Source organism: Phacochoerus africanus, chromosome 8 (assembly GCF_016906955.1).
Source record: "Phacochoerus africanus isolate WHEZ1 chromosome 8, ROS_Pafr_v1, whole genome shotgun sequence".
Taxonomy (NCBI): domain Eukaryota; kingdom Metazoa; phylum Chordata; class Mammalia; order Artiodactyla; family Suidae; genus Phacochoerus; species Phacochoerus africanus.
The window spans coordinates 5,132,237-5,160,076 of NC_062551.1; the positions used below are offsets into that span (position 1 = coordinate 5,132,237).

Below are 27,840 nucleotides of genomic sequence, written 5' to 3' on the forward strand. Positions count from 1 at the left end.
GCATGTTAGAGGATTTGTCACCTTCCGGGGGCACGTTAAATGACTTGAGTGAAATACAGCTATGGGAAGACAGACAGCCCCATGACCTACAATAAAGCTCAGCACATGTTTGACAGCCCCATCAAAGACAGCATCCCAGGAGAAAGAGAGACTTCAGCCTACATCTGTAATTTACACTCATAGATGGAGACAGCGAGTCTTGCTCTGGGATCCAGCAAGGAGAGGACAGGAGGGACGAGGCTTCTCAGGAACAAGGGCAGGGGTGGGTTGGACGTGTGCACGCTAACCTTTTGTGTTGGCCTCAGTTACCATTTGCTGCAGTCCTTGCCATTACTTGGTTACATGGACCCATTCCTCTTTCTCATGTTTAATTCAGTTCCCATTCTGGTTAGTAAGTCCAGCAGAACAAAATACGGCCCCCCTCTATATTTAATAAATTTAATCAACCATTTTGTTTTGCTTATGATTTTGTGGGTCATGATTCAGGAAGGGCTCAGCTGGGTGGTTCATCTCAGATCCATGTGGAGTCAGCTGGGGACAGAGAATATCTTCCAACATAGATCCTATAGTCACACGGCTGAGAACTCACTGCTCTTTGGCCTCTCTTCAAAGAGCATCTAATCCTTCAAAGTCTCTCCCTATCACCTGAGCTTTTCCCAGGAAAGTCTCCAGATAATCAGACTTCTTACATGGTGCTGGCTTCTGCCAGAGCAAGTGTTGCAAGAGAAAGTGGGTGAAATATGCCCACCTCTTTAGGCCTGGAGTTGGCAACTGGCAAGTGTTACTTTCACCATATTCTGTTGGTCAAGGCAGTCAAAGAGTCCACCTAAACTCAAAAAGCAAGGGCATCGACTCTCAGAATTTGTAGCCATTTGTAATCCACCAGAGGCTCCCAAGTTCAACAGTTCTACCTTCTAAATCTCTCCAAAATATGCTTCACCCTCACCAACTCTACTGTGATTACTTTAGACCAGGCCCTTGTTAAACTGTTCATCCAGTGTCCATCTCTTCCTCTCTCTTCCCTGTTCACACTGCAGCTAGAATAACTTTCTTCCACTGCAAATATGCCCACGTCATGTTTCTACTTGAAACTCATCCAGTGCTCTCATCTAAACTTCTTTGTGTACTAGTCATCTATTTCTGTTATGCTCTTTGCTCTTGGTAAGGGCTTTCTCATTTTCCTTTGCATTGCCACCTTCTCCACCCTCCCACTCTTAGTCCTTGTAGTTCACAGATAGCTGGCATCACCTTTCCTTCATGCTTGGCTCTAGGTGTGGGCATACTAGAATCTACTACATCTGTGCACGTACTATCATTTCAGAGATGGGCACACACAAACTTGGTTGACAGAGTCATAGCTAGGACCTTCGATGGAATTATATGTAAATAATGATTTTATCAAGTGTGTGGGAGTGGGGTGGGGGGGGTGGACACTGTCCTTTACTGCCATCTAGGGTAAGCTAACACTGAGAAAAGGGGAACCAGGGAATAGAATGAGAAATATTCCTGACAATAGAATTACATCACCTAGATACAGCCATTCCTGAAGTCCTTCTTGGCCTTGTAAATGAATGAGCCAACACACCCTTTTTCTTTTCTGCTTAAACTCACTGGAGCTGAGTTATTGTCACTAGGAATCAGAAGTACCCTAACATGTTTACTTCACCTTGTGAGCTTGCTTTGCTCTCAATGTTCTCCTGGGATAATTTCCTCATCTTGCTATCAGCATTTAGATTTTTGGTAGGTGTTGTATGTCTGAGCCTATTTCTTCCATTTTACCCTGAGCTCCATTAAGGGTCTGACTTTGATGTACTCATCTTTGGATTCCCAGAGTTCCCCAGCACAGTTCCTCAGACACAAAAGATACTCATCAGGCATCAGTGGAAGGCTTACAATTTTTAATCCACAAATATTTGATTCCAAAGTTGCTGTTGGCTGTGTCACCACACACTTCAGACTCTCCTTGCAAAGAATTACAGAGACAACCACAGACCACGTGCTCAGTCCCTTATCTGCCATAACCCAAGGGGGTCTCAGCACTTCTTTAAAAATTAATTTGTTCCTTAATTAAGAAACATGATTATTTCTAATTAACCAACCTTCTCTGTAATGTAAACAGATCACAAGTAACTAAACAGCTTTGCCGAGCTTGTTGCATGTCTGAGAGCAGTACAGTGAGAGCATTTGTAGCACATCAGCTGGGAGGTTGGGGAATATGCAGAATGCTCTGACTTGCATAGATGGAATTAAAGGAAACTAAAGAGAGGGAATTTGTCAGCTCTTAATCCCTACCTAGCAAATTAAACTGCTGCTACATTACATCGTGATATCGTTTTCATAATTTCTTGAGATGCGAGATCCCCATGGTTATTAAAGCACTGACTCAAACTCTCTGCAGCCCCAAACACACATATAAGGATGTATATGCATGCTACCTGCACGGAGATGTGGCAGAAAGCGGATACTCTGAATAGGATCCGGGTGGTTTGCAGCAGATTCTCCCAGCAGCAATAGACTGTTTACAGTAGGATAAGTCAGAGTTTGAGAAGAGATAGGAGGCAAGATATTACGCATCCATAATGAGAGACCTGTCATTCTCTGACACCATCAGGTCTGTGGGAAAAGCATCCGGAGACGGACTAATGGTTCTGTAATAACACTAATGGGGGAACATGCAGCCCAAGGTGTGTTCATTAACTTTTACCTTGAAACGATTCCCTGACCTGGATCCTCTCATATCCTGAAGGTGGTACGGGCTCCAACTCAGATGCTCTTTACACTTTGACAATGCAAAATACACAGCCCAGCGGAACTCCAGTGCAAGGACTGTTTTCTATAAAGATGTTACATTATTCAGTTAAATATTACTGAACGCGGCAGCACAGATACTGAGAGTTGACTTTATCAGCAAAGAAAACGTGTTCTCTTTAAAGGCATGCATAAAAAATAAATAACGCTCTTCACTTTGCCAAGAGCAAGGATCTCTCACAGTTTAGAAACCAATGGAATGTGGCCTAGAATCTTCTCAAAGGTTACATGGTGACTCATTCACAGTGATTACATGGATACAAAGAGACCCTCTACCTTGAGTAAAATGTAATTATATTTAAATATGTCTGTGGCACATTGTTGGTTCTTTCAAACTTCCAGAATTCACAGGCCAAGGGGTAGGATTAAAGCTTGTTTCCATTCAAGGCATTTGTGGGTCTAGCCTTTGCCTGAGGGAGGAGCTGCAAGAACATGCCAAGAGGTTTATACTGTGTATGGAAGAGCTTGACCCTTTAGCAGGCCCACCACGCCCTTCCCCATCCTGTGCTCTGACTGCGAGACGCCTGAACCCACCGACTTCCCCTTGGGTCTGGAGCTGAGCGGGTGTGGCCAGTTTCCCTGCATGCTTCCCTTCTGGGTGGCCTTGGGGTGGCTGTATCCCATGCTGAGGGCCTCTGCTCTTCTCAAGGTGGCCCCCTCTACCCGACCTTCTCCTTCCAGCTCTGGAACTGCCCTCTCAATCCCTGGCTCTGTGCTAACTGGCTCGGGGCACACCCCTACCCTCTGTACTTCCTCTTTTAAATAGGGCCTCTGTCAAAGAGGCCTCCTACAACTGTCTTACGCTGAGTGTGCCATCTGTTTCTTATTGAGATGTTGTGACACACAGAAAACATGTTCAATATCATTTTCCCCCTATTTGCTCAATATCATGGAAATCTCCAAACACTCCCAAACTCTGATCCTGGAAAAGTCGCTGAAGCCAAAATTAAAACTGGCAACTCAATGAGATGCTGCTGCATAGCATAGGGAACTATACCCAGTCACTTGTGATGGAGCATGATGGAGGGTGATGTGAGAAAAAGAATGGATGTGTGTATGTATGCCCGGATCACTTTGCTGTACAGTAGAGATTGATAGAACACTGTAAATCAACTATAAGGGAAAAGATAAAAATCAAGAAGAGAATAAAATTGGTGACATAGACGATCAATTCTATTGCTACGACCACAAACTGCTTAGGGAAAGAGATTTTAGTGTTTAATTGCTACAATATTTCTGTTGATCATGATGCTTACATTAGTGATCACTGCACTTCCAAAAAGGTCATGCCTGTTGTGACCCTTTCTGATCTGCAATTCAGACGTTCTAGGAATTCCAGAACGGAAGACAGGCGAGGGAGGTTATATTCTTCAGCTGGTATGCTAAGGGGCCTTGCAGGAAGGGTTCCTTCTCACCCACGGGATCCCTGTGCATTTTCCAGAATATCCAGGGGGGCCCTGAAAAGCTGCACAGTCCTCAGAACACTGACTGGTGTGCTGTGAAGTCAGTCGAGGTCCTACTGAACTTCATTAGCGACAGCAGTTTATCCTAAGCTCAAGGATCATGTTGCTTTGTTAGTGTTAGCTCCTCTTCAAACTCCAGCATCTTATGAAAGATGTCTAGTCTGGGAAAGTGAGGTGAACTGTGGCAAGTGGTAAGGTTACTCCTGAAAGCTGAGTGGGTCTGGGGACCTGCCAATAAAGCTTCTTAATGCAGTCAGCGTGACCTCCTCAAAGGGGAGTTCGCCGTAATTAGTGGCATCACATGAATATCAAAAGAATTCATAATTACCGGAGCTTCATTAGGCTGTGTTGCTAAACATGTCCTGAAAATTGTTTCTGATGCTGTTTTAATTCAAGAACGATGTGGGTATTGGGAATACTTGACAGTTTGAGTTGGTAATTCATGCGAAATTAAACTTTTGACAGTTGTTGTTGAACAGTATATGAGTCTATGTGTTTCTCTTTATTTCTGTGTTTTGGTTGGCCCCTTTGGTGTCCGTTCTTGGGAAAAGCAACTTCACTCATACCTGGTGTGTAAGGGAATGAGAGCCACACACTGTACAAGCTTTCCAAATCTAATCACCACCAATTTCACGGCTTAAAGAACACCCATTCATTATCTCAGTGTCCATGGGTCAGAAGTCTGGCACAGTAGGTCTCACCTGTATTTCCTGCTCAGGGTCTCATGAGGTTGAAATCTGGGTATCAGCAGGGCTGTATTCCTTACTGAAGATTCAGAGGAAAAATCCTCTCTAAGCTTATTCAGGATGTCAGCAAAATGGATTTCCTTCTCCTGCCTCCCATATGGCCCAACTCCATCTTCAAGCCCACACCAGGTTGAGTCTTTCTCAGGCTTTGAAACTCTCTGAAAATTCCTGCCTTATCTCTCTAACTTCCTGCTGCTGCTTCATCTCTCTTACTCTCCTGCCTTGCTTTTCTTCTTTTATGGACTCATATGATTATTTGGATCTACCTGGATAACCCAGAATAATCTCCCTATGTTAAAGTCAGCTGATTAGGAACCTAAATTACACTGCAAAGTCTCTGGTGCCATGTAAAATAACATAACCACAGGTGTAAGACCTGTGGATAGGAATCATGAAGGCCAGAATTTGGGCTACAATGTTGTGATGGTAAATTTTACGTCATATTGACTGGGCCACAGGGTGTTTCCACCAACATTGTTCTGGGTGGGTCCGTTAGGGTGTTTCTGGATGAGATTAACATCCAAATCAGTTGACTGAGTAAAGCCCGGACTGCCCTCCCCCAAGTGGGTGGGCCTCATCCAATCAGTTGAAGACCTAAGTAGAATAAAAAGGCTGAGGAGGGAACTCCTTCTGTCTCACTGCTTTGAGCTGGGACATTGGTCTTCTCCTACTTTTAGGCTTGAACTGAAACGGTTCTTTTGGACCTCAAGCTTGCTGGCTTTTGGCCCAGAACTACGCCATTGGCTATCCTAGGTCTCCAGCCTAACAACTGCATATATTGGGACTTCTAAGCCTTCATTAATGTGTGAGCCAATTCCTTATTTTATCTGTCTGTCTGTCTGTATATCTATCTATCTCCTGTTGGTTGTCTTTCTTTGGAGAACTCTGACTAATTCAAACATTCATAAAAGAAAGTCCACAGTTCCCCCTCTACTTACTTTGGTCCCTGGAGTCATCAAGCTAACCACCGCTTTGGCCCTTTTTTCCTAAGGGCCACTGTTAAAAGCCACCATGAGTTTAACATCACCTCTTCCATCCTGAATGACAATTTTCATTTAGGAGTTCCCATCGTGGTGCAGTGGTTAACGAATCCGATTAGGAACCATGAGGTTGTGTGTTCAATCCCTGGCCTCGCTCAGTGGGTTAAGGATCTGGCGTTGCCATGAGCTGTGCTGTAGGTCGCAGATGCGGCTCGGATCCCACGTTGCTGTGGCTCTGGCATAGGCCAACAGCTGCAGCTCTGATTGGACCCCTAGCCTGGGAACCTCCATGTGCCTCTGGTATGGCCTTAGAAAAGACAAAAAAAGGACAATTTTTTTTTTTCATTTAGATGCTCTATTTTATACTGATGTATTCACATGGTCTAGAGGCAATGTGGAGGGAAGTTGTGTGATTCCGGTAAGTTACCTGCCCAGTAAGTTTCAAGTCCTTATCTGTAAATGAGAATCCCTTTATCTTTTTGGAGGGGGGGGGTGAGACGCATGGCTGAAATAAATGATGTGTATGAAACTCACAGTTCTATGTCCTGCATGTAATAGTCATACCATACTACTTCTATAAGTAGAAGTGTGAGGCAGAGACTACCTGGAAAGCTAAAACACGTCTACCAATAGTTCTGGTTGGGGCCATGGGGGAGAAAACGTGCCTGTCCTTTCTCATGTGGGTTCATTATGTCTACCTTCAGGATCTTGGTTGGTTGATTTCCTACCAAGGACTTCTCAAAAGGTAGGTCTTCATGGGAAGAGGTATGGTGATCCTCCAAGACAAATGAAACTCCAAAATTCTTGGTTAAGGTTTATATAACATTTTCATTCATTCTACAAATTTTTATTTTTTGAGTTTTGGCTCTGTGAAGGAGGCTGGCTAAATCCAGAGGGTTGAACATGGACAGACTGAGAGTCAGGAAGTATCAATGATGTGGACCCTATGCTCAGGTTACTCACAAGTTCCCCCGTCCCCCAACTAATGGTCCTCACTTTCCCAAGGTCAGATGTCTACCTGACACTCTCCAACCCTCTCTATGTTCATTGTCTTTCTCTCAGATCATCGAGAGCCAACCTGGGTCTCGAACCACCCCTCTGTGGAAGGGAGCATAACTGCTTGGGTATCTTAAGGTGACCAGAGCTGCCTTTCCAAAGTGTCCACCGTCTCCTGTATGTCAGGCTCCCACAACATCCTGCTCTCAAGAGACTCTCTGGTGCTTCATCATCTTGGAGACTGACATGACCATTAGCATCATGAAGTCTCCAAAAACTTGAGCAGTAAAGAAACTAGTTGGACTCTGTTTCCTCCATTTACTTAACCAAGAAATGCTTAGAGTGATGCCTTTCCCTCCAACAAACTCTCAAACTCACAACAAAATCTTGGAATATGCTAGTTTCTCTTGCATTTAAACATTTTAGAAGTGAAATAAATCCCTTAAACTTTGGGAATTGTGTGGGGACCCGTCACTGGCTAATTCCAAATCTATTCCCAATCCCTGCCTCCCTAGACCGCCATGTATGCAGGTGCCCAGGTACACATGCAAACACACACACACAGACATACGTTACACACATAAACATATTCATATGAGGTTTGTATGTGGTTCCTCCTGCATCTAAAGGTGACCATGCAACACAGTTCTGCTCGGGGTAATGGTTGATTACAGACCACTGAGGCTTGTGATAAAGATTTTACACTCCTGAATGAAAAGCGTAGGTCTTTTCCCTTCTTTATTCTTCCTTGAACACAGACATAGTTGTGATGTTTGGCACTGTGACAAGTCTTGCAGCCACAAGAGAAAGGCCAAAGACTCACAAAGAAGCTGACTGGCAGATCACTGAAGTACAAGCAGCAGCCACCCACCTCTCAGCTTCAGGAAATAGGAGAAAAATCAGCCTGCGAAGTTTAAGCCACCCCTGAATTGCTGTTTTGTTACCTGCAGCAGAGAGGTAGATATTTTACTTGATGAATTTAATGGCCGCACGCCCGATTATGGTTTTTCTAACTCTAGATATGCTTCTGTTGTGGCGTCTGCCCTTTTGGGACATAGGCCGACCTTATCCTTTAAGTTGTGATTAGCACCAGCCACTGTCGGACTGTCTTATGCTATAAGGGAAAATCCATGAGGACAGGCATGACCTAGAGCAGCTTCTTGGCCAGAAAAACTCAGCTGGCGCTGCACTGCAGCTTTTGTTGCTTGCCTGTTGCATCTCCCATGAGCAATAAAATAAACATTTCTTATTTAGATGCACAGCCTTGGCTGGGGAACAGCACTGGATGCCTACATCAGAGACCACTGAATAAGGGCAAATAAGTCTTACTGTGGAGGGCCAGCAGGCATACTAAGATGCGATTATTCCACACTGGGACAGAGGAGCTGCAGTGTCCTTGAAGGAAGATGGCATTTGAGGTCAGACAGACCCTGAATCCCGCTTTCTCCTCTGATTATCTGTGCCAACATCTCTAAGCTTATGTTTCCTCATCTGAAACATGGAGATAATACCACTCAGCGTCACTAGAAGGATAAAATGGAAAGATGAATTTGAAAGGGCCCATCCTGATGCCTCTCCCCGAGCAGCAAGCAGCAAGCAGCAATGGCTTGTTGGAGAAGCAGACACGTCCATTTGATGTGGCCCCTGGTTGCCCAGGGCAAAGCGAGAGGGTAAAAGATAGAGGATGCCTGAACGCCGTCTTTCATTTACACACCGTGCTGAAGCATGTCAGGGAGGACTGCAGACTGGTTGTCTCCAAGAGCTGCCTTTCACTAAATCTCACACGCCCGACAACGACAACGCCGTGACAGAAAGGTCCTCGGGTTGGCAAAAGTCAAGGTCTCAGATTATATCACTAATATATGGGTATCGGTGGAAATTTATGCGAGGGTATCTAACGTGACCGATGGATGTGTTTCCCTGAATTTGACGTTTTAGTGGAAACTGGCTATTTCAAAAGAACTTTTAAAAAGGGATATGAGGTACAAGCCATCTCCTTAGAAAACACTTATGAGTAGTCCTTTTACTTTATCAGCTGGAATCCTTATTGCCGGGAGGTCCTTAGAGTGAGGGAAACACAAATGCAGCTGACCAAGGGATGTGCTGGAAGACAATGCAAAACAGGGAGGGACCATTTCCTGAGGGGCCGCCATATCTTGGGCTTACATGTATTATCCCACTTCGTTCTTACGGAAAAACTGCAAGATAAGTAGAGCACAGGCATCTTAACAGAAGGGCCACAGTCTCAAATATCTCAGGTAATTGAATATGTGCATAATGCAAGCCTAACCCTAACAAAGGACGGTAGCATTCCTCTTTATAATCTGAAGCAGCATCAACTGTGGCATGTGTAGATGTATCGAAACGGGAATCCGTGCTTGGCAATAAAAAAGCACTAAAGTCCTGATGTCTGGGATATATGACACACCTGAACCTTGAAAACATGCTGCTGCATGAAAGCAGCCAGTCGCAACACCCCACATATTATGTGAATCCATTTATATGAAATGTCCAGAATAGACAAATCTAAGGAGGCAGAAAGCAGATTTGTGGTTTCCTGGGCCTCCTGAGTTTGGGAAGCAAATAGGAAATGACTCCTAATGAATACGGGGTTTTCTTTGGGGATGGTGGAGACGTTCTTAAATTGACTGTGGTGAGAACTGTACAATTCTGTGAATATATGAAAATTGTTGAATCGAGGACTTTAAATAAGTCAATCAGTGACTTGTATGGCATGTGAACTTCTTTCATTGAAGTTTATATTAAATCCTGCCAGCCACCTTGAAAATTACATGACTCTTGGCAAATGCTTCAAATTTGGGAGATCACAATGTTTCTAACTTTGTGCACAAATGAGATTTTGTCAATACTTCTATGTTGCAGCATCTCAATTTGTCTAATTCAAACACGTATGAAATCCTGCCACAGTGGATGACTGTCTATTCAGAAGGAGGAAATAAAGGCTCACATTCACATAGCTGATAAGAGAAGGAACCAGTCTGGGAATTCGGATTTGTTGGTTGCTAGAGCGCCTCCCGTCTCTGCAAGGTGCTAGGTGACAGCACTAGGACCCTCCTGAATCTCTTCCCATCGGCGGGGGGGGGGGGGGGGGGGAGAAAGAGGTCAGCAGCTGCTAACATTCGTGGCGCTTGCAGTGCTTCGTCAGGCAGAGGGCTCGGAGGTGGACATCTGCTTTCTCACTGCGCCTCCCAGCTGCCCGGTGGGGGCATTGTCATTACCTTGATTTGGCAGAGGAGTTACCCAGAGCTTAGAAGGGAAGACAACAGGCTCAGGGTCTCCCAGTGAGCAGGAGAAACGTAACTGGAAAGCAGGTCTTTTGGACGCAGGAGCCAGTGGTCTCGGCCCTCGTGTTGCGCTCTTGTCAGAACATATTGATCTTCCCGATGAACTGACAGGCGTAGCCTCACCATGCAATTCCAGCTGACTCGTTGACAAAGAAAAGAGATTACTATCCTCTGAAAACCTTCTAGAGCCCTCTGAACATTCCCTGTGCCTTTCCCCTCCCCGCTCGTCCGTGGGAGGCGGACAGGAGGCCAGCCCAGTGACGTAAGTGGCAACCTCACGATGTGTGTTACTGGTATTTTCAGATTATTGGTCCTGGACTGAAAACTGAAACTCCTGTGATAGGAGGGAATGAAAATCACTATGCTAAGAAAATTGCCATCATAAGGCCCTAAGCGTATTTTTAATATCATAAAAATATCTGATGACAAACAGACCTCAGAATGCTTTCTGGAACGAGCTCTAAGATAATGGAGGAGACAACGACCCCTTCTGTTCCAATAAAGGCTCAATTTTCTGATTACCATAAAAAATTGGTGGCATGAAATGCATACAGAGGAATAAGTGGGTTTGAATGTCTTGAGCCGCAAAGCATAGCAGTTAAAAAGCATGGCTTGGAGTCAAACTGTCTGGGTTATAATTCTTACTGGTTGAGCAAGGGCTGCGTATGTCAGCCGTTATTAGATTTGGCAACAAAGACAGAGAACCGAATGGAATAGCGAGTTAAATAAGACAGAAGTCCATTATTGTCCTATGTAAAATGATTCTGGAAAGCGGCAGCCCAGGGCTAGCATGACATTCCACAGGCCACCCGCACCTTTGCACACCTTCCTAGGACACGGTTTCCATTCTCAGAGCCACCTTACAAAGCACAGGGGCTGCGTGAGTTCCAGCCATTGTATCCTCATTCCAGGCAGCAACAAGAAATAGGTGGCCGGAGGAGGACAAAAGGCAATCTTCCCATCTGACCTGGCTCCCAACTCATCTCAGAATTCCAGCATAACACTCTGCGTCCAGCTCACTGGCTGATCCGTCATCATGTGGCCATACCTCTCTGCAAGGGAGGCCTTGCAGTAGGGTTTTACGCAGACCTCACTGCCTCTGGGGTCTGCTGCTAAAAGAGACCAGAATGGATACTGAGGAAGAGGCCTCTGCTCTCCCAGAAAATTGCTTTTTCCCTTCAAGATCAACGCCGTCATTGGCGCATGGAGATATCACTGCCTCTGTCTCTCGGACTCCTGGGGTGAGCCAGTGAGATGACGTAGAGGAATCCCTTAGCACAGGGCCAGCCCCAGCTGCCACTCATGAAGTGCTCCCTGTCAGCTTGAACTACGTGCTGAGTGACCATCCTTAGAGGGGCAGCTTCTGTCCAGCACTCATCCCCAAGTTCAACACAGACTGGTACCAGCCAATGCCAAGCCTTTTAGCACCCCCTTCCTAAGACTTTACATTTGGTCTTCGTCACTGGCACTCTTCGTTTTCTTCATCTAGGGCAGGGTTTCTCAACCTTGGCACCATAGACATGTTTGAGCCGAATGACCCTGGGGTGTGGGGGCCGCCCTGTGTGTTGTAAGATGTTTAGCAGCAATCCTGGCCTCCCCTCCCCCAGTGTGACACCAAAGTATCTGGAGAGGGGAAAAATCACCTTCAGTTGAACTACTGCTCTGCCAGGTGTGTGCTCATGCACATGTCTCTTTGACAGCAGCTACAAGGGCTTCTTGGGTTATGTACTAGGGGTGTAAGTCAACATTGCAAGTTAAACCATGTCAACTTTTCCAAACTAGTGGAAATCCACCCAGCCATTTTTCAATGACGTGTCACACAAAGAACAACCTGATTAACTTAATTTTACATATCTGGGTTACTAGCCTAGCTCCCGACCTTGGTGTGAGCCAACAAGCATGGCACCTGCCCAGAGAGAGGGAAAGTGAAGTTGGCTGTGAGAAGAGGAGCAGAGGAATGACCACCAGGCAGCTCACTGAGTTTGGTTTTGACAGCCAAGGGACCAGGCCCGTGAGGTCCTCCATCATTCTGAAGACATCTTTCCTAAAGATACAGAAGTCAGCCACAGGATCATGAGTCCTGTCCTCTCCACAAAGGCGGGGGTGGGGGAGGTTCCCATTAGCAGCCCATCATGAATCGTGAACACAGCAGATAAAAAACTGTGGCACACTAAACAAAAGTTTTGTAAAGTTAAAAAAAAAAAAAAGAGCAAGAAGAAAACAGTGAAATTTCCCCAAACGAAACTTTGAAGACATCTTTGAAAAGAGCCAGGCTTCTGAATAATAAAAGAGCTTTGGGTACTATGATTGGTTTTTTAAAAATGCAGCCATAATTAAAGCAAGAAGGCTGTAAGTCTATTAAAATTTTTTCTTTGATACTGGAAAACTCAATTCCTGACCTATATTTTATAGAACATATACTTGAAAGGGATTTTATATGCCCTCTTGCCATTGAACTCAGAATACTGAATCTCTTCCATTTACTTAAGGGAGGTGGCTCTATACATAAATGATTCAGGGCTTCTTTTAGCTTACTGCTCGTATATTAAGGTGAAGTGATTCAAAGGTATTTGTATAGATGGATGGAAGCAGCCGCCCTAGACTCTGCCCTCTGAAGGAATGGGATTCTTAGCGCAGTGGTGCTGCAGTAAAAGCTGGGTTATCAAGCTCTCTGCTGGTTATAAATCTTTTCAACTGACATTTGTGGTCTGTCCTGACTGATAGCCTAGCATGCCTTAGGAATCCTGGGAGTCTTCCGTGAGCATCTCCCAGATTGCCACTGGGGGGCCTGGATCTGGCTCTATTTTAGGAGCCACTGCCCAGTTTACAATCAGCCAGGCTGTAACCAAAGGAGCAAGGAAGGCTGGTAGGGCTCACTTTCTCCCTCCTCCTTCCCCTTCCCTCTCACCTGTGACACACACACTCACACATGCAAAATGAGGAGATGCTCCCTAGATGCAGGGTGGCAGATGTGGACTGATCTTAGCATTTTCAGGGGTGAAGGGGTGAAAGGACAGTGGGTGTTGGAAGACGGGGAGGAAATGAAAGGGCATAGGAGTTAGGCTGAATTTAAATCCCAGCTTTATCACCTGCCAACAGTGTGACTCTGGGGAAGTAAACTAACCTCCCCGAGCTTCTCTTTCCTCCACTGTTAAAGAATTGTACCATTTCCATTAAAGACAGGCAGAGCACCTAGACCAGCGTCTAGTCCTAGAAATACTACACGGGGTTATCACAGCCTCTCTCCCTGAGCAGGCGCTGCCTCCCACCCTGTTCTAGTGAGATGCTCCTGGGCTCCTGCCCCTCCCCTCGCAGCATGGATGTGTCTGTCGTCAGAGCCAGGGACTGTGTCATTTTATGCACTCCTCCCCGATCCGGTCCGTACTGAGCATCAGCAAATCTGGTCCCAAACACACGCTCCAGAGCTATTTGTTAACAGAGGCATACGTTTCCAATAAAGACAACATTTTTTTTTGTCTTTTGTCTTTTTTGTTGCTGTTGTTGCTATTTCTTGGGCCGCTCCCGCGGCATATGGAGGTTCCCAGGCTAGGGGTTGAATCGGAGCTGTAGCCACCGGCCTACGCCAGAGCCACAGCAATGTGGGATCCGAGCCGCGTCTGCAACCTACACCACAGCTCACGGCAATGCCGGATCGTTAACCCACTGAGCAAGGGCAGGGACCGAACCCACAACCTCATGGTTCCTAGTCGGATTCGTTAACCACTGCGCCACGACGGGAACTCCAACATTTATTTAAAAAAAAAAAAACAAATATAAGGGGAAGTTTATAAAGATTCATATTTTCTGCCATTTGGGGCCATTTGTTCATGGAATGGAATTTACTGAGTGGCTACCATAAGCCTGGAACTCTGCTAAATGCTGACAATCGAGGATGCTGAGAAGACAATCTGGTCCCCAGGCCTTAAGTGTACTCCGTAGAAGAAAAATCAGGGTAAACCCAGTTCATACTTGAGGAAAATTTATCAACCTGCTAAGGTATGTAATATTACCGTAATTCCAGATGGACTTATGGCATTGGTTTACAATAATCCAGCACCAGAAAAATGAGTCAATATTTCCTATTTCCTCATACATCATGGGCTTACCACGAAACTCTCACATGACCTCTGCTTGTCATTTCTGCTGTCACCACCCCGGCCCAAGCCACAGTCCTCTCATGCCTGAAATGCCAAAATAGCCCTGGCTGCCTACTTCGGTTCTGCAATGAGTAACACAAATCCTCTTTTAATAGTAAAATCAGATTTTACCACTCTCCTGCTTAAAACCATTGGAGAGCATCCTACTAAATTTAAAATGTAGTCAAAACTTAATGCAGCTCTGACCCGGAGCAGGGGTTTGCAAACTTTTTGCAAACTTTTAGTCAGGTAAAGAATATATTTTAAATATATACAAATATATAGTTTATGTACATATATTTAGGTATTTATATATTTTTAATATATTATATATGTACCTAAACACATATATATATGTGTGTGTTCATATGTATCTAGGTAGTATGTATTTTTGGCTTTGCGTCTTTATGGGCAATACCGTCTCTGTCCCAACTACACAGCTCTCAGAGCATCATGTGAAAACAGCCATAGTCAATGCTTAAATGAATGGACATGTGTGTATTTCAATAAAACTTTATTAACTTTACTTAAAAAAAAAAGGCAATGGGACCGATGTGGCCCATGGCTCCCAGTTTGCTGACTTTTGCTGGCCTGTCCCCTGGAAGTCACCTGGCGCCCTTTGTCTTGCTAACATTCTCCCACCTTTATGGCCTCTGCTTTGTGCTGCCATAGGTCACTCCCGCCTCAGACCTTTGCACTTTCTGATCCCTCTGCTTGGACCCTCCCCTGACACTGTGGCTCCTGTATTCTCACTGGTCTCCGCTTAAATGTCACCTTAGAGAGGTCTCCTTGACCTTACTGTCACCGATCACATCACCTCATTCTATTCGGTTCAAAAGACTTCACTTACCTTGTTTATCCCACTCACTGTTAATTATCTTCTCCTCCCAGTAAAATGCAAATATCTTAAGAGCAGAGAGCTAACTGGTCTTTTTGAATCAGTCTCGACAACCCCTAGAACACAGACTCTGGTGCACTGATGCTGCCCAATATTCTTTGAATGATCTTGCTGAATAAAGCGTCATCAGGAACTGATTTGAAATTAGGGTCTCCCTGAAATTATAAATGTCTAATATCATTGCAGATCTACCACTCTATTCTTTTCATCTGTGACACGAAGAACTCCTGGACTATTCAGAGTCAATCCTTAGGCATCAGATTTCAGTGGCACTGGTGTCCCCTGTGCTCTGTGCCCTAACAACTCAAAGATATTTTCATTTTTAGTTTGTAGCTGCTCAAGAGTTACCCAATTTCCATTCTGACTAGAAACTCCTGTCAGATTTATTCTTTCAAAATGTTGTAGAATGATCACTAAGCTTCTGAAGCTGCCAATGTCTCTTGACCTTCCTTCCACTTGAAACTATTAGTTTTAATTAAACTAATTAAATTACATTTTATTTTTCAATAGTTGATGTTAAAAAGCCTCCTCTCCCAAATGGGGAGAAATGGAGGGCTCACTCCCAGCCTGAAGCTAAAATGCATCCATCAAATTAGTGGGGCAGCTACCGAGCATTGATTTTTTACAAAGATGTGACCTCCACAAGCACGGGAGCCTGTCTCTCCAGTTCCGTGGGTTATCCACCGTACTGAGACATCTGACATGAATGAGTGTAAGGATGGGTAACATAACAGGTAGAGGGAAGATGACAAAGAAGGAACAAAGGCTTCATGGTTAGAGAGAAGACTGATTCAAAAACAACATGATGTGTCTGTTTCTTGAACTGGCCTCTAGCCCCAGGGACTCATAAGCCGGTTTAGGTGGAAAGAGGGCCATGATAAAGACAAGAGCTATTTTCAGAGTTACCTACATTTAAGATCCAGCACAGAGTTTTACTGGTTGGGCATCCTTTTTACAGCATAAAGGCTCCTAGCCATCCTCTCAGATCTCACCAAACCCTATGGCTTCTCGAAGGTGTTAGTGGACCAAGAGCAATGGGTCTCACATACCCAGTAGCGTCCATCCCAGAGGGGCTGGGGTATAAAGGAGGGACCATACTAGACTATGACCAGGTTACTGACTGGCTTGGTTTGAAGCCCTGTAAGACATCACATGGGGGCCCCAGACACGGTTAGGAGCAACTGGGTGGAGATTGTTTGTTGACTAGGTAGCAAAGTTCACATAACTCAAAACTTTTGACACACTTTATTTCTGGAATTTTCCCTTTGGGAGGATGTCTCTGATTAGACTATGCAATTGTTTCATAAATGTTGTTTTATGGTCAGCTGCACGGGAGCGATTTTTACCGTAATTCAAGGGCTGCCTAATCCAATCCGAACAACGCTACAGCATGTTCGTGGGCAACTTCCTTCAGCTAAGAGTCCAATGATGACTTCAGGAAAGAGAGTAGAATCCACAGTTTCAGTCCTCTTCCTCCACCAAAGAATCCAGGGAGGCGTTTAGAACAAGGCAGTTCACAGGCTACAGACACAGCTCGTAAAATGACCACAAAAACGTTGAGATGATGGGTACGATCCAGAAAAACAAATAAATAAATAGATCTCCATAAGTCCGTTCATCTATGAAAAGAAAGGCCGCTGTTATGCCCTCATGCAGGAGCTCAGCCAAGACACAAATTCGACTCCCTGATTAGAAGCATCACCCAATATACATCAAGGGGTATATCCTCTACCCCCATCAATCCTACTTTCATATCTATGCTGAAGAATTGTCACACAAGTAGGAAGAGACATGCTCTCCTCAGTAGCACTGACTGTGAGTAGGGAAAAGTGAAAACAACTTAAGTCGATAGGGGATTGGCTAACAAGACAATGGTAGCTGTTTAAAACAACGATGAAGCTTGATATTTACTGATTTCCAAAAATGTCCATAGGACCCTGCAGAGCGAAGAAAATGAGATAAGAAGAGCCTGCAGAGCTCCATTTCTGTGAAATTGTGTGTGCGTCCCTGTGTGTGGAGGTGCCCAGGGAGAGCCCTAGAATTATGCCACCCAAGGTGGCAACTGTGGTTTGCCTGGATGGTGAAACTGGAGAGCACTTGGTCCATTTTCACTTTTAAAAGGCTGGAGAAAAAGTGGAACTGCTTTATTTTTAAAAGAAATTTGTCGACTTGAAAAAAAAACAAAATAGCCCTGCGCCTGATATTCCAGAAGCCCACGGGATTGGCTGGGACAGTGGAGAATGCAAGAACCTTGGATGTGAAAGCCTCAACACCGGCAGAGAAAAACTGGACAGCTGGTGGACGGACCAGAAGGCCACTCGCAGTTACCGCAACAAGTAAACAGGTGATTAGAAAAGGGACGCCACCACCAGGGCATACCAACAAAAGGAGGATTCGTGCTGAGCTAGACCTCAAAGACCAACTCTCGGACATCAAAACCGTCTTTGTCGAGCCCAAGTTGTTTCAGAAAACAGCAACTGCCAAGCAAAGCTCAGCTTCCAGCACAGCCATTTATCCTCAGAGCCACGTGCCCTGCTCGTTCCCTCATGTCTGACATGGTAGGACCTGTTTAAAAATTAAAGTGACTAAAACGTGATGAGCAGAGACTCAGGTGGATCTCAGAGGAAAACTCTGCTCCCATCACCTCTTCAGGGAGGCTGGCTTCCCGCCCTCCTTAGAGAGTGGTCCCCGCGGCTGCATCACCAGCTTCAGGGCTGATTGATTTGTTGCTCATCTCCCTGCTCAGCTCTGCGGACCAGGAGGGAATGAGGAGCGTGTAGCAGGCCCACAGCTGGGCCCTCAGAGCTTAGAAGAGTGTAGCGCTGGCACAGAGCAGGTGCTCAATTAAGATGTTGGATGGAAAAAAAATAAAGGGAGCAAGAAAGGGCACGAGTCCTCAGGCTCTCAGAAGTTAGGAGATGAGGAGTTAGCTGCTAATCTCTGCTTGTCTTCAACAGTCTCTGTCAGCACACAACTGCGCAATGGGTATCTCTCAGGACTCACAGCACACACCTCTAGGTCCTGTCCTCTCTAAAGAGGCAGGTCAATATCACCTTCGTCTTTCTGTCATACAGCTTGGGGACTAAGATTTTTTTTTCCCATTACCTCCCTCCCCTGATGTATCTCAAAGTGACCCCACCTGTCTAGGGGGTGGGTGCCCTTCCCTCGGCTGCCCCTGCTGACACATGGGATGGCCGAGAGCCTGGAGGCCAGGGCAGAGCTGAGCCCACCCCAAGGGCCAGCTCCTTTATCTTGCGGGAAAGCTGCCCCCGAGCTGCTGGAACCCAGCTTGCTGAAGCTCTGCTCCTGGTCCCAGGTGACCAAAAGTGCCCAGGAATTAGCCCCCCGGGGAGAGGTCTTAACCCATGTCTACTGGGCTTGGGGGATGGAGAGCACAGCTCCCTGGATTAGGCTGGGGCAATGCCAATATATGTGTGTTACGTCATTTCCCAGAACCCTGCGATCAGGCTCAGAATTGCTTACCCTGGTAGCTGGCTTGCTGTGTCCCCTCCCATAGGCTGGTGTCCCTTTCCTGTAGCACTCCCCACACCCACTCATAACCCCGTACCTGCCAGGTAAACCACCCACCTTCGGTCCTCCTTTCAGGGTCTGTTTCTGGAAGCCCTGCACACCATTCCTCACGTTAGCCTTTCTCAAAGGTGCCCAGAGGACCACTCACTGGTGGCAAAACACTGGGGAGCTGGTGCCAGCAAGCACTGTGGGGCCCTGGGGTGTGTGTCCTCCAGGAATCTCAAGGGTCCCAGCCTCTACCTTCCCCCTGCTCATGAGGTCTGGGCATGCATTGGGCTTTCAGAAAACACCAGACTCACACAGAGTTTGGGTTCACTCCCAGGAGCAGCCAAGGCCCTGAACTCAGGTCCCACAAATCAATGCCTTGAGACTTCACAAGAGAAACAGTCCAAAATCTGCAAAGTTCAAAGACTATTATTCTCAGATGGTCTTCCTTCATCTAGTAATGATTCCCAAAAATAATACCCTGGAGTTTAGTGCTGAGCAGCTAGAAATGGCCTCCTGTCTGCACATACAGACAGGTATGGGTGACCTTCCTCTGGTGATGGATGGGTGCTGACGGGATCCGGGTCCACTGCAACGTGAAAATGATGCTGGGTTCACTGGGAGATGGATGTTCCTTCACACGCACTGCATGTCTCTTTGCCTTCCCTTCCCTAAAGCCTAGGCTGCCAGAATAATAAGAATAATTGTAGCATTAACAATACCTCGGCATTTCTTGGACAATTATTTACGTCCCAACACTGAGAGAAGCAAGTTGCTTCATTTAATCACTGCATATAGTTTCTTAGGGGAGGTAGTATTCTAAACCCACCCCACCTATAGACAAGGTGACTAAGGCTTCTAGAAGGTGCAGTAATGTCTCACCTTGTTAAAGAGCTAAGCACGGCATTGGACCTGGCTCTAGGTCCCAAGATCATGCACAGAACCAACTACATAATTTGGGGGGTGCAGTGCAAAGTGAAGGTGCAGGGACTCTTTTGAACAGTTACTCGGAATTGTTGAAGATGGTGGCAGCGGAGCAATAAACCGAGCATGGAGCCCTTCAGAGCCTGGGGTTCCTCGAGGTGCCTCCCCATGAAGCTGGCTCTGGTTATGTGGATATAAAAGAAAGCGATGTGAGTAATGGCAAGGTCCCCCACGTTTGATGCCATGTAACCCCAGACACTGAGCAACAGCTCACAGTAAGAGAAAACGGACTCAATGAGCCAGCGGTGTCGACAGAAGAGCTGGCCATCTTCTGTCAGGAGGAGTTCAACTGACAGGGCTGCAGAAATACTTCCCTTCAGCTGTACCGACTAAGAGTCCGTGTGAGAGAAGACGGTCAAGTCCAACGTGGTGCCTGGGAAAGAGCCTGAGGCACGAGGCGGACACTGACTCTAGCTTGTCCACCACCCTCGGACAAGTTCCCAGACCTCTGTGGGTCGCAGTTGTCTCATCTGAATGATGGGGAGAGGGGTATCCACCCCTCAAGGTAGAGTGGAGGAAATGACACAGCGACAGAAAGCTCTCGGGACACAGCAAGTGCCCCCCGAAATGTGAAGATCATTCACTGGCTATTCTCACTGGGAAGTCTGTGGGTCAGTTGAAAGAGCACATGATTGAAAGGCTGATGCTACAGGCTGAGTCCTGAACACGGACCCCGCCCCACCTGGCATTAGTGCGAGATGGGCAATTCAGTGTGCTCTTTCTGGGTTCGGCATCCCCCTCTGTGAAATGGAAATGGTTCGATGTCTAAAACACGAAGGATTCCATAAGCCCCAAACCAGCAGGGCGTGGCGGAAACAGAAGAGGTGGTCGTTTCTCTAGTCGGTCGGCATTTGTTGCGATGACTTACAAGTGGCTTGGGTTGGGAAAGGGGTTGGAAAAGGGGTACCAGCTTCTTTCTCAGCTTCTCACTGTCCTCACGGATGCTTCGGGGACCATGCGCCTGGGCTCTCTCAGAGGATGCTAAGTCAATCTAAGTGTTTGCTCCTCTAAAAGTTTTCCACAACATTTCCATTCTTGACCCCAAATTTAACTGACTCCATTTCAATGCCTGCTTTACAGCCTAACCCAGAGGGAACTGAGAAAGAAAACAATGACTCAGGCCAAATTCTGCATGGCTGGAAGAAATTACTCTGCACACATATCCAGGGCTTTATGTATTTTTATAGGAAAAAACCAATCATAAATAAAAGTTTGAGGTGGTTTATGTTTTGCTGGCTATGCGTCTACCCTAACCGAATTGCTTTGTGCTTTAAGAAATTCAGTGAGCATAAAGGATTCCATTTTTCCTTGGAAATATGACATGTATATAAAGCAATAAAATTTGAAATTCTTTCTGAGACTTTAAAGAGGGGCGCAGTGGGAGAGAAATTGGACATCGTCTAATCATATACACACATAATATACAAAGACACGCACATGCTCACAAGCCACCTCGGATGTAACAACTGTCATTTACATTTAGAACACTTCTCTGGCCCATCTCCAATTCCAGTCACTCACACACAGGGCCTGGGTACCACAGATGGAAACCGGGAATCACTTTGCTGCTCTGCTCCAATTCCAGGCTCTTTAATAGCTTTCCCCACCCATTCCCCTAGCTTGTTTTGTACCTCAGCTTATTTCAGACTATTTCTGTCAACATCAGACCCAAATTCCAGGGTGGGTCTCATCGGAAGCCCGCTCTCCATCAAAAGCAGCCTACTGGGCCTTGCCACTGGGAGGGTCCGCCCTGAAGTGACCTGACCCAGCCCTGGTCAATCTGCATTTCCCCAGGCCTCTGACACCAATGCCCCCTCCTTTTTACAGACAGCATTCTAATGTCAGAAGGGAGTGGGTCGCTCCTGCCCGTGGGGATCTCTCTGATGAAGGGCACAGACGCCCAGCATCTTGAAGCTGAAGGGAGGTTTTAGGCACCTTGCATACAATTATTCACCTGGTCGCCTAGGCAGGTTGCCATGACAACGCTTCCAGAGCCTCATGTATCTGCACGTTATTGATACATCCTATCAATTCAGCAAAGGGGGAAAAAGAACCAGTCAAAGCAATTCTCAAGCTTTCATCTCCTGTCCAGCCTAAGGAATAACTCCTTTGCTTCCAACAATTGTTTGGGCATAATCTAGACACAGCAACAGTGATACTCTTAATGTGGCATGTTTTCACTCGAGTGCATTCAAGAGCTTAAAATCAAAGTTCAGTCTTACAATAGAGATTTTTCTGCTTTGCTCTTCACTTTCTCAAGCGTTATACCCAGGAGTGACTTCTGCTGCTGGTCACGGATTGCTTTAATTAGTATCCATGGGCCAAAACAGGGAGTTCTCAATTCTAAAACCTTCCCTGATAGAAAGGTTCAAAGCGGGGAAAAGATAACAAGAGTTCAGTAGCGACCTTGAGTGATTTCTGTCACAGTAGGCGCTTGTATTGCCAGACAGGGAAGGAGAATGGCTTGCCTTTGGCCCCCTGGCTGAAGACGAAAGGTTTCTCTGTGCGCCACTTCTAAGGTAAAGCGAAAAAAGTCCCACCCATGTCCCCAAAGTGGTTCTTAGTAAACGGCAATTATGAAACGAAATAACTGAGGAGACTGCAGTGAGGAGGCTTAATTTTCTCCCAAGACACACTGTGCCACCAAGCTCAGCCTGCGGCCCTCACGAGGGTGAGCTGCATATTTACATGGTGTCCAACATCAGCCATACATCAGGGACTTGGATGTCTGTCACCCATGAAGGAGCCCCTGAGGACACAGGGGTAGGCATGTTCGGGGCTGCCACACCCCAGTCATGCTCTGGGTTGTGGCTTTCCAGTGCCTGCGTCTCCAGGGACATCAAAGTTGAATGTTGATGCACACCAGTAAAAAGTCAGAGCGGCAATAAAAGTCTCCAGAGTCCCCAAAAGGCGCAGTAGGCCACCTCTCATCACATTATGCTAATGACAAGCCAACTGAACATACCTGTAGGCGACCCTTCCATGACGTGGCCAACGTAGGGGCCTTCCCGGAAGATGGGTCTGTTGTCATTCTGGTCAATCACGATGACTTCCAGAGGGACCGGCCCCTCGAGAGTTTTGCCGTTGACATCAATGGTCTCCACGAACAGCTATTGGAGCAAAACGATCAGGGGAGAGAGAAGGCATTAATTCATTATGAAAAGCGAAGATGGGTTCTCTGGAGAAAGTAGGTTATATCAGCAATTTTATGAGCCCTTGGCAGTATTCAAACTTTGGTCTCAGTGGATAGTCCCTGGGACGAGAACAGAAACTAAACGTTACAGAATAAAAGACAAAGATCATCAGTTCATGTTAGGTCCCTTGGGAAATTTACAATTAATTCATCAAATCTGCAAAGGAAGTTAAAAAAAAAAACAAAAAAAAACCAAAAAACCAAAACAGAGGGAAAACAGCAGCAATCAGCCATAACTGAGAAAATGTGCTTACATTGTTTCTGTTTTTCCAACATCATTATGCTTCAAAGGAATGTTATGCTAATAAAAATAATTGACTAAGCAGTTATGAACAGAGCACATTAAGAAATAACTGAAAATGTTTATGGTAATGTTTAGGAGAAATTCAGGTCAGCGTTTAGAGAGAACTTCCTGAGGCAAGGGTCCTGGATGAGACCTCGGATTCTGCCCACTAGGCCTTTATAATCTAGGAGGCAGGGATTTCGCAAGTGCTGGGACACTTGCACACGGAATGGGAATGACCTTCAGATCTCAAGGATGAAGAAAAGGGCATAGAAGACCCAGCTTTATCATTGCTTGGAAACAATGAATGATGTCATGGCTTTTCCTGGGAACAATGGGGACCTTACAGTCTCATTTCTGGACCTGGTTCGGCCTTGCTTTAACTCAGTGGCCACAGCAACGCTTCTTGGATGGCGGTGGTGGTCCTTGCATTGGGACCTGGTTGAGGATTTCAGTCAGAGAAGGTCTCTGTGGTTAGAATCTTTGGGAAGGGGTGTCTGCAAATGGAACTCCAGCACAATGTGCTAGCTGTGGGGCCTCAGGCTGTACACTTCTCTCTCAGTTTTATCATCTGTCGCATGGGTTCATAAAACCCTCCTAACCAGCATTATCTGGTGCTTACCTAGGCTCTCTACTATATTAACTCACTTGATGCTCACAGGAACCCCGAGAACTATTTGAGAGGAGGGAATGGAGCCAATGAGATGTTAGGTGGTGGCGTCTGGATTTGGCCCCCGTGAATTCTGTCTCCAGCATTCACACTTTAACCACAATAAACAATGTTTCTAAAGCACTTAATATAATGCCTGTCACATAACATATCTCCAGAATATAGCTGCTATTGTTGCTACTGTTGTTGTTATCAATACTGCTGTCAAAGCTAGTCCAAATTAGGAAAATAAGAGAAGCACTTTTGTTATAATCAGCAGTCATACCCCACCTGAATGTGTTATAAACTGGTTTCATCCTTTGCCAAGGAGCAGGGCAAAATTCACCACATCTAGGAAGGACTCATACACGTGTTCCATCTGGTTCTATTTGAGATAAGTTTCACTGGAATGTTACTTCTAATGAGCTAACACTGGCATCCACTAAATACCCAGTGGAAAGGGACTCGCTGAATGAATGTTTTTGTAGCCAGACGTTAGAATATAGCCATTCGATAAAATAATTATTAAACCTTGTTGATCTACTTAGAATATTGTGTGAAAACACACAAAATAGAATGTGCATTATACATGTGTGATGTACACATTTGGAGAGAATTTATAAGGAGTAAGCAAAAATGAAACCAGGTATGCTTGGGTAAAGGGATATTTTTCATTTTTTCTTTTCATTTTATTTATTTATTTTATTGAATGAATGTCTGTCTGTCTTTTTTTTTTCCTTTTGTCTTTTCTAGGGCCACACCTGTGGCATATGGATGTTCCCAAGCTAGGGGTCTAATCAGAGCTGTAGCCACAGCCATAGCAACGCGGGATCCGAGCTGCGTCTGCGATCTACACCACAGCTCATGGCAACGCCGGGTCCTTAACCCACTGAGGGTGGCTAGGGATCGAACCTGCAACCTCAGGGTTCCTAGTTTGAGTTGTTAACCACTGTGACACGACAGGAACTCCTCTTTCTTTCTTTTTGCCAGAAGTTCCTGGACCAGGGATGGAACCTGCACCAGAGCAGCAATCAGAGCCACAGCAGTGACAATGTCAGATCCTTAACCCACTGAGCCACTAGGGAACCCCTACAGTGTTTTAGCTTCTGATGTACAGCAAAGTGATTCACTTTTACATACATATTCATTTTTGTATTCTTTCCCACTACAGTTTATTTTAGGATATTGAATATAGTTCCCTGTGCTACACAGCAGGTCCTTGTTGTTTATCTATTTTGTACATAACAGTTTGTATCTGCTAATCCTAAACTTAATTTATCCCTCCCTTACCCTCTTTCCCCTTTGGTAACCATTAGGTCTGTTCTCTATGTCTGGGAGTCTGTTTCCATTTTGTAAATAAGTTCATTTGTGCCATATTTTAGATTCCACATAGTAGTGATATCAGATGATATTTACCTTTTTCTTTTTGACTTTACTTAGTATGTTGAATTTTTTCCTTAACATTACTTCATCTTTTCCCTAGCAAATTCACACACATTCACATATGTCATTTTCTGGGGTAGATAAGATAATGCACAATTATCTCAGCTAAGAAGAAATTCAATAGGCAGAGCCTTTTAATATCTGTACACGAATGAGAGCTTACAGAGAGTGAACTGTAAGATACTTTCATGATTATTTTTAAAGCTACTATGAGCATACTGCTAAACAAAGGAAATAAAAATCAAGCTTTGGGAGCAATTTCTTATAATAAGGAAGGTCTGGCCTTTTGTCCTCCAAAAATAGCCAAAGACGACTTTATTTCAACAAAAACCTATGTCCAAAGACAACACATATCTGGCATCAGAATCCTAAGCGTCCACATTCTACAAGGCTTGGCTAGAACCATAAGCCACGAGTAGGACAGAGGAACAGAATCCACGTTCGCCAAATATGAAAACACGTTGGAATTGGGAAGGGCAGACTCTAGATCTATCTCGACAAAATGGAAAGACAGACGGATACTCTACGGAGACACAGCTGATTAGGATGAATGTCAAGTGCTGAGCTGAGTGTCATAAAATCAGCTATATAAGAAGTCAACTTGATTTCAGTTTAGGTTTACAATACAACCCCCAGAGTTTAACACCTGGATGTTGTATTGGAAAATAATATCATTAGAAACCAAGACCTTTGGAACAGTGTTTAAAAAGATCAAGGTGCTCTTAAAGTGCATTTATTAATTTTAATTTAACAAAAACTCATGAAGGATTTAGTGCATTTCAGTCCCTACCCTGAGCAGTGGATACCCAGCAGTTAACACAAAGGCCATTCTGGCATGAAGAGACAGCTGATAAGCAAGGTACATTATATGAAGAAGGTCCTTTCAGTTAGAGATAAGGGATAAGAAGAGGTGAAAGAGTTTTGATATATTAAAGCTGCACTGTCCAATATGGCAGCCAGTAGCGGTATGTGGCTGTTTACATTTATTTATCTATTTATTTATTTTTGTCTTTTTAGGGCTGCACCCATGGCACATGGAGGTTCCCAGGCTAGGGGTCTAATTGGAGCTGTAGCTGCCGGCCTACACCACAGCCACAGCATCGCCAGATCCGAGCTGTGTCTGTGACCTACACCAAAACTCATGGCAATGCTAGATCCTTAACCCACTGAACAAGGCCAGGGATTGAACCTGCAACCTCATGGTTCCTAGTCGGATTCATTTCTGCTGCGCCACAAAGTGAACTCCTACATTTAAATTAATGAGGATAAGTCACACAAAAAATCTAGTTCATCAGTTGCACGAGCCACATCAAGAGCTCAAGAGCCACTTGTGGCTACTGATGACCATCCTGGACAATGCAAATATAGTACAGTCCCATCACTGGAGAGGTTTACTGGACAGTGGGGCTACAATGTGATGGAGAGAAAGTGAGTGTGTGTGTGTGTGTGTGTGTGTGTGTGTGTGTGTGTAGGGGGAGGTACCAATTTTAGGAAAAATTCTAGGCAGCAGAAAGAGCAAGTGCAAAGGCCCCAAGGCTGGCATCGTATAAAGGATGGTATGCCTACAAGTTGAGGTCAGATAATCGGGGCTCTACTCCCTTCCAATGGCGAAGACTGAGGTTTATCCTGCAGTAACTTTCTTGGCATAAAATAGCAGGCAAGGTGAGAAGAGAAGGCTTTTTCTCTGAATTGTCAGGTAGGCAAAGATGAGGAAGAGAAACGTATGTCATGCTTGTTGTTACAAAGGAGAACGCAATAGACTGACTAAAATATATAATAGGAAATGCTAGTGTTTCACTAAGCAGTCCATACAATTTCCAAGTCATGTTAATAATGTGGGTGAAAATGAAGCCGGTGGATATGCAGGAAGACGTTGTTAGTAAATACAGTCTTATCATCCCAACCACTTAACCATAAAGAAACCTGGCATTTCAGTGAGTTTTCATAACTGTTCTCACACGAAGATCAGACCCACAGAGAGCAAATTAAAACAGGTCTCTTAAATTGCAGGGGGTACCTCCAGTATCGGAGGATAAATGTCCAGTGATGTGCTTACCTTCCGTCCATCCTCCTAAGTGAAGTACCTAAAGCACTCAAATCCTAAGTCTGAAAAGATGGACAATGTTTGTTTCCTTTGAGTTATAATGAATATTCCTGAGACTTCTTGTGGGGCTCTGGGACACAAAACACACTGGGATGCATTCAAAGGGAGGAATTCTAATGTCTGTTCTTTATGTTTCAAGTGGGATGCCGATTCGTAGAAACCTACTGGGAGAAAAACAAATAGGTAGCCACTGTCAGAAAACAATGAAATAACTGCTCAAAGGAAATGGAGACGACCCAGCCTCTAGCTGCTGATCTCCACACCACCTTCTCAGGCTCAAGCACGTCTAAGTTCTGGTGGCTGATCTTCTCGGAATAATGAGGTGTGACATACCAA

The 27,840-nt window shown here is 45.2% G+C and overlaps 1 protein-coding gene across 2 annotated transcripts in view; it reads right to left on the reverse strand.

The window, feature by feature from the left end:
- Positions 1-27,840, reverse strand: part of CDH13 (cadherin 13) — a 1,025,127-nt gene that overhangs the window by 361,695 nt on the left and 635,592 nt on the right. For both annotated transcript variants that reach the window (XM_047789670.1, XM_047789669.1), the window contains exon 6: positions 22,798-22,942. In XM_047789670.1, the coding sequence (XP_047645626.1) occupies positions 22,798-22,942 (145 nt within the window). The remainder of the gene's footprint in view (positions 1-22,797; positions 22,943-27,840) is intronic.